Here is an 11,901-nt window from a genome sequence, read left to right on the forward strand (position 1 = left end):
GATGGAGTATTTCACACAACAGCCGTTTTAGTTTCTCGCACTTTTAGGAAGTTGTTCCAACTGGAAGGGAAAAAAAAAAAAATAAATAAATATTAGCAATTAGATATTGAAATAGTTGGCATTTCTTCTTCCTAATCCTTTAGCTTGCAATCAAGGCGTGGACTGGAACAGAACATTTCTATTCATACTTTTCTGTAAACAGCCTCAATAAACACTGAATGATGAAGAGAAAATGAACAGCATGCTAGACCAAACCAAAAACTGGGGGGTTGGGAGGGGCAACAGTTACGTTTACGAGCTTCCACGCACATATTTATGCCTCATAACTCATTCATAAAATGTACAAAATGAATGCCCTGAGGCCACACCCACCAGTACCTACATCTTAAAAAATAAATAAATAAAAATAGGGTAGCACACGTGTCAACTGGAAGCTTTCAAAATAAGATGTGGATTTTCTTACTTGAACACAGCTGGGAATAAATTCTGGCGGCAGTAGGAGCCGGGTTGTGTTTAAACCGGTTACAATCAGAAAGAGAGAGACATTCAGTTCTTCGGTTACATTTTTCCATTTTAAATGGGTTTGTAGAGCAAATAATGGAACAGTCTGGAGTAAAAAAAAAAGATAACATTTCCTAGAGTCATCTGGGAAATGGAGTTTACTTTAAATGACTTTGTGGAGGATTCATGGGATCATAAGGAGATCAACAAGTGCAGAACAGAAGCTTTCTGAGCGCACGGACCAAACCGGGACTCTCAAAGGTGGGGTTAAAGTGCAACAGAACAAAGAAGGAACATACGAGTACCCTACAAGGTTGCTATGTGCTGTGCACCATGTACTGCAGACATGGTTACAACCTAGGCATGGCATGGATACCGGGGTCAAGGTTTTACAAAGAAACAAATACAAAAAAAACCCGCTAAAGTTTCCTGAATACCATTCGTAACAGTTTCACGTCTTTCTTTTCAACGAGATGGTCGAGACGGTGCAACAGTTGGGTTTGGCTGTGACGGAGCTGCTGCCCCTCTCACACCTGTTGTTGCACACAGTCATTTGTTTTCTTGTTTCTACTGCGTAGAAATACATTTATACAGTGACGGTGTAGCAAACAAAGAAGCGTTGATTAACACTTAAAGGTGACTTATTATGTGACCAGGTTAGGATAGGTCTATTAAACCCCCCCCCCAAAAAAACATGTTTATATTTTTTGCTTACGTTTTTCAGTCTGGTCAGTTTGACCTATTTTCCTTTCAGAATGAGACGTTTTAGGGCCTCTTGTCACTTTAAATCCAAATGAGCTGCTGCTGGCCACGCCCTCCAGCGTGAAAATAACAAAACAAATGCGTGATTATACAACCGTACATCTTTGAAAAGCATTAGTAGAGCCTCCTGCGCAACCAACAAGAATGCAGCAACTGGTGTCTGAATGGTGAGTCAACAACAAAACTCTCCAGCAGCCATTGTACAGTGCACACATCGGTAAAACCAGCTGACCAACATGCTGGAGTTCGGCTTGGGTTACTAGGTGAGGCGCAGTTCCTGCTGATTTGCATCGTTACTTTGTGGAGGACTTTGAAACGGGTCATTTTTCCAGACACCAAAAAACATCTGGGTGGATTTTTTCCCCCCACCAAGCACTTGTGCTGTTTTTAGAAGCAGTAGAAACTCGGAACGGAAGTACAAAAAGTGCAGAATACACATTTTGCACAATAAGCCTCCTTTAAGACTGACAATCCTACCCAAAAAGAGCCATCCAACCAAGATCAGCATTGATTTCAGGAGTCGCAGTTTTGCTCAGGTCTTTGTTTTGAAATCAGTGTAACGAAAAATTATTATAGATGTTATTAAACTTGTAATATGCTCCACTATTTTAGCAGCAGTAGGAACTTTTATGGTGTTAAATAAAAGCAACCATAGAATGTTATGCATTTGTTTTTATCTTAAAAGGCTTTGGTTCTGGCAACGTCATACCGTGAGGATCTGATTTAGACCCGTGCCTAGTACAACCCACTAAAAAAAAAACAAAAAAACGAACTTGCAAATGACCAATTATGACAGGCGCAGAGAGTCCCAGCTGAGAAAGCTTGACATAAACACAGAGCTATAATTTCACAATTGTTTATCTCCCTCCCCCATAATTCCTGCAGCAGTCAACTCTGCAAACAGCCGAGAACCAAAAACATGACACTGAACTGAACACACATCTACCACCGAGTCACTCTCACTCGTCACGTAAGACCATATCAACATGTTGCAGCAGTAGCAATAGTCACTGTTCGGAAACTTTAAAAAAAAAAAAAAAAAACACAAGGAAGTATACCAAACACCATCAATGCACATTTACACATCATGTACAGATCTGATCTGACCTCTCGGCACACTCGCATACCACACCGCGCGCGTCTTCCGTTTGTGTCCGAAATAAACGAAACGCCTGCCAGCGAAGAACGAGGACTGAACTCAGGAAGACCCGGTTCAAAGCGGCGCTCTGCCTCAGACCAGCCTTCGCTCACACAGCAGCAACGTTATTTATTGCTACAGTAGGGAGGGAACGAACAGTTGGTGCACACAGAGAGATTTTGATGGATGCGGCATGAGGAGAAAAAGAAAACGTGTAAAAAAGCGATATGGCGGATGAAGTCAGCGCGCCGCCGAGGGCACAGATGTCATGGCTTACTCCAGGTTCACAGCAGCGACGACAGAAAAACCTTTGAACTCTTTGTGATCGACGTGGAGTACACCGGACGGTGTCCGAGGTCAAATTTCTTTCTACAAAATTTTCCTGAAAATATCCTTCACAAGAAAAAAAACCAAACAAACAAACCATTGTTCTCTAGTTTTGTTTGAATTTTAGGCCTAGTCCACACGTAGCCGGATATCAAGGAAAACAACATTTTTTATTCATTTTGGCCTTTCTCCCTCACAAAAGCTGTTTAATATCACTAAAGTCACGCATTTATATAAAATCAGACCAAAGTCTCTGATTAAAAAAACCTCCATATTTGTCTTTCCGTGTGTACATGAGACTTGGAGTCCTGGGTATTCATGAGCCAACATAGCCACATGCTCACTTTGAAATGATTCCCAATCAACATCGTTTTGTGTTTTTTAACGTCACATTAAAATACGATTTAAGAGCAGTTCAACCTCTCCACAAAAATATACCTCCTGGCGCCATGTTTAATCCCCAACAGGAAGTTGTTCTCGAGCAATCAGCCAATCAATCAAAATGATTGGCTGACATTGGTTATAGCTTAGCACTACACCGCCCTCTGTGGGTCTGGCATGTTTAAAACAACACTCAGAGGCGTATTTATGCAAGTTAATGTGGATGAAAACTTTTCAGAAACAGATTTCATGTGTACAATTTTTTTTTTTAAACAATGTGACGGAGACGTTTGTTTTTATAAAGACCTGGCTACGTGTGTACAAGGCCCGAGACTGGTTCAGTCTAGATCAATGTCACCAATCAGTGGCAATTTTTCTTCTAGACGATCAGTTTTAGTCTATCCACAGCAAAAATTGGGCTTTGTGACTGGTTATTTAAAGCTACCATTATCTATTTCATGACATTAGAGCAAGATTATGAAAAAAAAAAAACAAAAAAAACATTTCAGCTGGTTCATTATAACAAGAACGCCCCTTGATGTCTTTACAAAGCTGGAGGTATCCACCAAATAAATACAGTAAACATTGCAGCAAGAAACTGTTTTTGCTTTACATTAAACCCAACCACAAACACAGCAGTCTGCGATATCGGCTTGTGAACACGTCTCTTTAGTGTTAAAGCACACTGATGTGAGATAATTGCATTATTTGCTAATAACAGTTAACAATTCAACAAATTTTGATGTAATTTCCAGATGCATGTTCTGAATTCAGAGAAACTGGATGCAACATCAATGCCGAATATTTTTTTAAAGTAATACTCGACAAACTTAATTGACCACCCAGTAACATGGCGGTTGATAAAATATGCTATATTTTAATCAGCATAGCCCAACTTGGCAACCCACAGCCTTTGCTTTCTCTGTGAAATTTTAGTACATTTCATCTTATGGAGCTTCAGCAGGAACTTACAACCCTGTAAAAATGTTAACACTGGACGAGGAGCAATCGCAGCACCAACGGGAAGTACGACTTTCAGCAGTTTTACTACGACAATTAGTGCAGAATTGTCATAACCGAGGGAAAAAAAAGGGTTCTTCTGCACGTAGCGGAACAGTCATAGTGACAGACTGGTGCATCGCATTGTTACTAGTAAGACTTTAGAAGGAGCCGCTGGTGACAATAAAGCTCTGCCTCGCTATGAGCTGCTGTGGAACGATTCAGAAAACACAAATAAAAAGCACACACACACGTTCCTGAACTGTGACATCGACAGCCACACTGCAAAAACAACCAAACTATTAAACATTTTAAATGAATTATGTACATCGCTGTGTCGTCTGCACGACCATGGAAACATGCACACCGTACATTCAAAGTAGAGCCAATGACGTGGCCCTGCTTTCAGGTTTGAAGGATTTTCTTGAAGTTAAGCCAATTACACAAAATAAGTCATTTCAACATGATTTTCTGCTTTTCATCTGCAGGAGTCGCTAGAAATCCGCCTGCCAACGCAGCACACAGCAATATGGGCCGTCTCGATATAATCCTGGTTTTTAGGTATTCAGGTCGGGGAGGCTGCAGCACATCATCACGTAAACTAGGATAAACCTCACGGAGAGCACAAGAGTTGAAAGTGCAACGGCGGAAAGTAGCAAATAGGCCGGAAAGTTTTAGTTCTGCAGTAATAAGACTTTAAATTTGAACTGAATTGACATCTCTGAGCTTTGAAACAAATGGAAACCAAACATACAGGGGAAAAAAAAACAAACTGTGATATTCCTGACATCAGTTTTATCTGGAGTAAAACCCATTGTGCAGCAGTTACTGGTAAATTTGCTTTGACTGTTGAACAGTATGAGCAGATTTATTTGTTTTCATCTGAAGTATAATTTCTATTAAAGAATCCTTGAAAGCAGAGGCCATAATCCAAACAAACAGTACATTTTCCAATCTTGAACTCAAATTTTCCTCGCAAACAATCTTCTAATTTTAGAGGTTTGCTTTTACTTACGAGGGTTTTAGTGCTTAAATTAGTGACTGGATATAAACTTCAAAACAAAAACAGAAAAAAACTTAGCAGAAACACGTTGTATCCTCACAACCGAAGAAAAACAGTTGAGAGATCCTAAACAGAGAGCTATTTCACCCCCAACATGGAATGCTGCAGCGCTGCACGACGGCTTACCGGGGACGATGTAAAGCGCTAGTGTGTGTGGTCATTTGTGATCAAGTCTTTGCTTCACACACACACACACGCAAAAACAGATCTCCTGCGAGTGGGAAGAGCAGGGAGCGTTAACCGAGCTTGGTGATCTGTAGGTCTCCTTGTATCCGTACTGTGTCGATTGAGGACAGGGATTTTACTTTGTGATAAAAGTCAAAGAGCTGGTGTCCGTCCACGAATATCCGGAAGCGCTGGTGCTCGCAGTGGATCTCGATCTGCAGGGAGGGAAGGAGAGAAAGGAGGCAGATAAAATAAAGGAAAGCAGGGGCACAAGACCTCAAAAAAAAAAAAAAAAGACACGCGTTTTAATTTAGCAAGTTACATTTTCAGCCGGAAGAAAAATAACTGAAAAGATTCAGACTCAAAAAGCAGGTTGCAATAAAAATGTAACTTGGGACAAAATTTATTTGTTTCATTAACTTTTCTCCCGTCCTCCAGCCCCCCATTTTCAACAGCTTATCCAGTCTATCTATCCCTTAACCATTTCCAGTTTGTCATGTAGCGACCATAAAATTCACAGCAAAAGAAAAAATGTATTAATTAAATGTCATCAAGTATTTTTGTTTTATCCTAGTGAAAATATCATTGTACACAAGATATAGAAGCTTGTTTTAAGCAAATAATTTCATAATATATATATATTTTAAAGTGAGGTTTCACTGGCAGATTATTTTATTTATAACAGGGGAAAAATGTCTTGCAAGTGAAAAAAAATCTGCCAGTGGAACTTGTGAAACAAAAGCTGAAATTAGCATAGCAGTGATCCTAAACATGCACCTAAAGCTACGACGGAATGGTTTAGATTAAAGTATATTAAGGTTACTGAATGGTCTAGTCAAAGCACAGACTCACATTTGACTTTGAGTGTGTGGCTAGATTTGAAATTTGTCATTCACATACACTCCACCCTAACTAACTGAGCTCCAGGGATTTTGCACAGAAGAATGGAGAATATTTTTAGTCTCTAAATGTGCAGAGATGGTAGAGATATAACCCACTAACCTTTTTAAGATTTTATTATTATTTATTACTATTTAAATAATAAAAAAAAAATCATGTACAATTTTCCCTTCATTTCACAAAGCTGGGCTGCTTTCTCTTTGTCTACAGCATAAAATCTCAGTTAAAATCCATTCAAGAGTTTGTGGTTTCAAAGGGACAAATGAGAAAAAAAACCCGACTTCATTATATGCTGCTTATTGCACCGGAAAATAATTAATGTGTTAGCCAGAGAGAGATATTGCATCTGCTTTTGACTATGGTTTTACAGGAATTTTTATAACAGATTTTACACATTTGTCATTAGAAAAGTAATTAAGCAATCCTCGTTTCTTGCACTTTTTCCCCCCAGTTGGTTTATTCAGTAAAATTTTTAATTTCATGTTATAAACAGGGCCAGGTTTTTGGACCCATTAGTGCTTCCCCCTCGCCCCACTTGTTCAGTTTGACCCGAAGCATGACACAAAGTGATGCTCACGATCACGGCAAGTTCAACTTTTGACCAAATACAGTAATAAACACATAAACCACACTGGTAAGACATCCGCCCACTCCTTAGACCGCAGGAAGCTTTCCCTGCCAATAACAGGCCTGTTTCCATAAAGAGATCAGCAGGGGAGGGGGGGGGAAAAGCCTTTTCACTGTAAAAACCACAGATCATCATGTGTCTGTCCACATGCCTCCACTTTGTTTCAAACAAACAGCTGTAATCTCCAGGCCCCAGCTCCTGACTGCGCACCCACCACAAGCAACGATCGCCTTATCACAGAGACGGCAGCGAGAGGCAGAAAGGGCGCCCAGACACAACGCATATTAACGTGGACGTCCAGGATAACTTTAAACTCAAACTATTTCTGGCTGATCGCGATTCATAATTTATTAGAGCGGAATGTGAATGAGCATCCGGGCCCTCGTGTCTAGCAGTGATGAGTCACAGCTGCTCAACCCGAAGCGTCCCTCTCTCTCTCTCTCTCTCCGCCCCCCCGGCACTGACTTCATCCTATATGTGAGCAGCTGATGCTGTTTTTGTAAACACACCACTGCACACATGCAGGCTGTGTTAACATTAGACACACGTGACGGCGCGCGGGGTTTCTGCCGTTTGTTTCGGTTTTAACGCTGCAAGGACTGAGGACGGTCTTGTGTATTAAAGCTGCACCGATCAAAGGTCTTCCAGACGATTTTTGATCACTGATTTTGATAGGAAATCAACAGAAATGACCAATTTTGTCCGATGCCACTGAATGTTTCTACCGTTTTTAGCCAACATAAGTCTCTGTCTACTCAAATGCAGAGTCAGGAGGAGACCGTGGAATTAACGGTGAGATTTCCAAAACACCACCAACATTTCTTTATCCAGTTTGCTGACTAATACAACTGGATTCCTTAAAAGTAGATGAAACCTGGCAACTTCACTTTAGTAGATTCTACATCCTGTTACCTGCTGTTGCCTAAAGGGCTTGCCAGGAGGGTGACGTCGACCCGTCTCCATTCCTTTCCTACATAATTTGCATAATAACAGGCGCTTCCCCTCCTCCAGCTGAGCAACCAGTTCAGTTGTTTTTAAATGTAAAATTCATCTTCCTTCCAGGAAGCGTTCAACAGCCTTCATGATTCCTCATGTTTTTAAACACTTCACTGGTACAGAAAGGGTCTTCTTTCCACTTCCACACTGAAGAGTGTTGTTTGAACTACCTGCTAATGTTTTTGTGCGATTCGTTCAATGATTTGAAAAAAAAGATCCGATTTTATTTTATAAAAGTCAGGGCATGTCAGATGTAAATTGTTCAATTTCAGTCTTTAGGAGCCTAAAAAGGAACAATTGTCATTTTGTGTCGTCAGCACATCAGCTCCCTAAATTCTGTCTTGGTCTTTGGTTCTGGTGTTCGATCCCCTGACCTCCAAGTTTGGGAAAGACCTGGCAGATCTCAGGGACCACCTCTTCTTATGTTGAGATACTAACAGCAAAGAAGCTCTTACCCTAAAAGGCTGGTCAGGGATGAAAGGGAAGTAGGCGGTGGAAGCTTCCTCATCCGTCCATTTCCCTGAGACGCGGGCGTGCCGCAGAAACTGCCGGTTGCCGAAGCTAGCGGTGAGTTTCAGGGCCACGTCGAACGGCGGGTCATCCTTTTCCGAATCCCGTCCGCAGGTCAGGCTGACGTCGAAGCTGAGGAGACAATAAAACATGTTGGAGTCGGAAAGTAGAGCCAAAAATTTACTATTATATTGGCACCTCTCCTAAAGAAGGTGCCAACTTATTTTGTTTTTAATCTTTCCAGGTTATCCAACGTCTTCCCTTACGCTCCCCATTTAAGGAAATGGCTCTAGGTGTCACGTCATATTTATTCCCTGTGAAAACATGCTAAACAATTACTTAACATATGTTTCTCACACTGAATGCAATTAGACCACTTCAATAAAAGATGGACTCGTCTCTGGGCTTTTTACTCATCTTCACCATTGGGGGCAACAAACGTGTCCACGTCTGTAGCTAATCTGGGATGAGACATATGAATAATTCTGCTGTTGCTCTCTAAGAGCAAATCATGAGTGTGTGTGTTAATTATGCATAATCCCTCATGCTGCAGTTTCTGTTTGTCCTCCCTCCCCTGCAGCTGTGCAGCTCATACATACTCAAGCACCTCATCCTTGCTGCAAACTTTCCAAGACACAGCAAAAAATAAAAAGAAGAAAAAAGCGAAACAAAGACAGCCTGTTGGAGCAGCTCTTATTTTTCACATGAACTTTGGACTCTGAATTCTCTGCCAGCAGCAGGAAAGATGAGGTCATGGGGAGGATTTCCTCCTCCCCCCCCCCTTCAAATTCAACACAAGTCTCCATGAAGGGTAAAAGACACACCCAAACAAATTCTGCCTCACTGGGGATTCTTATTCCTCATATTTTCCCCTACAGCTCCCCCACACCCCCTCTTTTCTGTTCTTCCTCCTGGTGAGGAAACGCCCCGTCTCTGCACATCTAAAGCTCCACTGCCCTCATGAAGTGGATGTACAAGTTTGACAAAGTGAAGAAAAAAAAAAAGAAAAAAAAAAGGATTTTATCTTAGACATCAGTCAGACTTGTATTCAGAGTATTATAGATATGCAGAGGTTGGACTGAGCCTGCCGCTTCGTGAGGCCCTTATCTCACCTGTGTGGCTCCAGATCGACGATGCCCATCACTATGATCTTCTTCCCCGGTCGCATTCCGCCGCGGATGCGCCCGCTGAAAGGCACCGTCTGCGCACAACACCCACCACCACCACCACCGCCACCCAAACAAATACATAAATCAAACACTGGGGTATGATGATACACTCTTCAAAGCCCGACTCAAACAATGGTACGGGGGGGGAGAGGCATGTGGACGTGCGGGGGGAGAGATTTCTTACCAAAAGACGGGATAAGTCCTCCTTGTCGGGTGAGATCAGACCGGGGTTCTCCAGTGAGTCGTTCAGCGTGTGATCCCCGTCCATGTTCTTGAAAGGATACACAGGACACAAATCAGGAGCCGATACGCAAGCAGGACCGAGGTCAGAGACCCACCGTGAGGATGCGGGCCTGTGTGATCAATAATTGATAATTGTTGTGGCCTCGCTCTACGCGGTTCGCAACAATGACGATCTGGCAGGTTTAGGGAGCTGATTGCGTGTTGAGCACCGTGCGGCGTAGGGTGAAGGCACGCCGGGCTGGATCTCCTCATTTCCTCCCCCTAGCCCCACGCATGGGATGATAGTTGGATGAAAGAGGAGGCTTCCCCCCACCCTCCCTACAACCCTCATAAACCCACCCTCCTCTAGTTTTTTTGCGCTCTGGTCCACGTTTACAGCCCTTCCACGTCCAGATAACGACGCGCATTACCAAGCAATCCCCACCGAAAGCACAAATGAACGCAATCCCTCCTCCCACACCCCCCATTCCTTCCACCTACGGTTTCTCTCGCTGATGTGGCTTTGGGAATACTCACTATTCCGTCCTTTTCTGCTGCCTGCACCGCCATCTTGAACCGAAAAGCACAGGATGCCAGCGTGGGGAGGGAAGGAGGGAGGGAGGGAGCGGAGCGGAGCGTGGCGTGTCTGCGTCGTGGGACTTGCCTCGGGAGGATTTCCCAGTTCCTGCGTCCCCCGACGTTGGTCGGCTCCAGGCACCTAACAGGACATCCACACTCCCCGCCTCCGCTTTACTGCCGGGCCCCTGAAATGGGTGGAGAAATGTGCTGACGAATGCTTTATAATAATTAGAGGCCAGCAGCTTTAATCCCCGTCTGTCGGAGAGGGCTAATCATCGGACAGATCTTCCCCGAGCCTTCAGCCGATTAGGCGGACGCGCTCTTTGGGTTTGTTTTCGGTGTTGTCAGCAGGCTGGAGGTGGTTGGAGTAAATGAGCGTCAGGCGAAGTCTGAATGTGACACAAAGTGGGGAGTTACCCCCCTCACCACCACCACCTTTTAAGTAAATGTTTAGACGCCACAGCATGCATGAGAGGGCAACGAGGTGCACAAAATACAACCAAAAATGCGCAAATGCATATGCACGCATAAAAAACTTCCTGCTAAATTAAGTGAAAGATTCATTGACTTTTTTTTTTTTTTTTTTTTTGCCCTCTCCGGGTTGACCATTAAAACACGCCGTAGTTTCTCTTCCCTGACTGCGTTGGGTTAATTGGAGCCATTCTGCCCCCGCGTGGACACTTAGAGACGTTACAACAATACATATTAATACGCAAGCATGCTTCATTGATCCCAAATGGAAAACAAATGCTTTTCTAATTTAAATCTTTCAAGATTCTTTAAGGAGCTATTGTAGATGGCGACGGCGGGATTTCTTGTAGCCGTCTGTTCCACAGCGAAATTGAAGGAGCCTCTGACTGAAGACACTGTTTTTCTGTGACAGTCTCGTGAAGAGGATGCTCAGGGTTGTCCATAACTTTCTTGATTCTTTGTAAAATATAAAAAGAAGAAATGATGCCCCGATTAATGTATTAAAAATTCAAAGACTATCACACAATTGGCAACTGAAATGTTCATTTTAATTTAAAAAAAAAAAAAGGGAGCATACTGAACAGTCAAGTTGGCGGTTTATATCAGTCCAGCTACTTCTGCAATAAACGTATACTAACTACAGAGAAACAGAACAATTAAACAGAGAAACACAGAGCTGATCCCACTACCTACCAGCAGCAAAGGGGCTGAGGGGTGAGCTGACGGTCACTGGTGGCTATGGTAACTACAAAGTCAAGAGCTGCATAGAATAACTTAAACTGCAATAAATGCCAGGAGAAAAATAACTTGTTGACTAAATAAAATATACTGAAAGAATAAATGAGCAAACTTTGACAAACTTCACATCAACAATAGCGTTTAAATGATTGTTACAGTACAGTACCAGGGAGGCATCCAGGAGGCATCCTGACCAGATGCCCAAGCCACCTCAACTGGCTCCTCTCGATGTGAAGGAGCAGCGGCTCTACTCTGAGTCCCTCCCGGATGACTGAGCTTCTCACCCTATCTCTAAGGGAGAGCCCAGCCACCCTACGGAGAAAACCCATTTCGGCCGCTTGTATCCGCGATC

The 11,901-nt window shown here is 42.9% G+C and overlaps 1 protein-coding gene across 1 annotated transcript; it reads right to left on the bottom strand.

The window, feature by feature from the left end:
- Positions 1–1,424: 1,424 nt before the first annotated feature.
- On the bottom strand, positions 1,425–10,706 carry lgalsl (galectin like). The gene is made up of 5 exons (XM_005811369.2): positions 10,299–10,706; positions 9,724–9,810; positions 9,483–9,571; positions 8,316–8,502; positions 1,425–5,551 (listed from the first exon to the last, which is right to left on the bottom strand). Exons 1-5 carry the CDS (start codon positions 10,329–10,331, stop codon positions 5,408–5,410), a joined length of 540 nt encoding a protein of 179 aa, XP_005811426.1. The 5' UTR covers positions 10,332–10,706; the 3' UTR covers positions 1,425–5,407.
- Between the last annotated feature and the right edge of the window lie 1,195 nt (positions 10,707–11,901).

Source organism: Xiphophorus maculatus, chromosome 22, assembly GCF_002775205.1.
Source record: "Xiphophorus maculatus strain JP 163 A chromosome 22, X_maculatus-5.0-male, whole genome shotgun sequence".
Classification (NCBI taxonomy): Eukaryota; Metazoa; Chordata; class Actinopteri; order Cyprinodontiformes; family Poeciliidae; genus Xiphophorus; species Xiphophorus maculatus.

What these genes read in the sequence shown, in the direction of transcription:
- lgalsl (XM_005811369.2), bottom strand. Translation starts at nt 10,331, where the DNA reads ATGGCGGTGCAGGCAGCAGAAAAGGACGGAATA. An exon ending in AGGACTTATCCCGTCTTTTG is followed by an intron (nt 9,572 to 9,723) that starts GTAAGAAATCTC and finishes TGTTGTGCGCAG; the next exon opens with ACGGTGCCTTTCAGCGGGCG. An exon ending in TCCCTGACCAGCCTTTTAGG is followed by an intron (nt 5,552 to 8,315) that starts GTAAGAGCTTCT and finishes CCCTCCCTGCAG; the next exon opens with ATCGAGATCCACTGCGAGCA.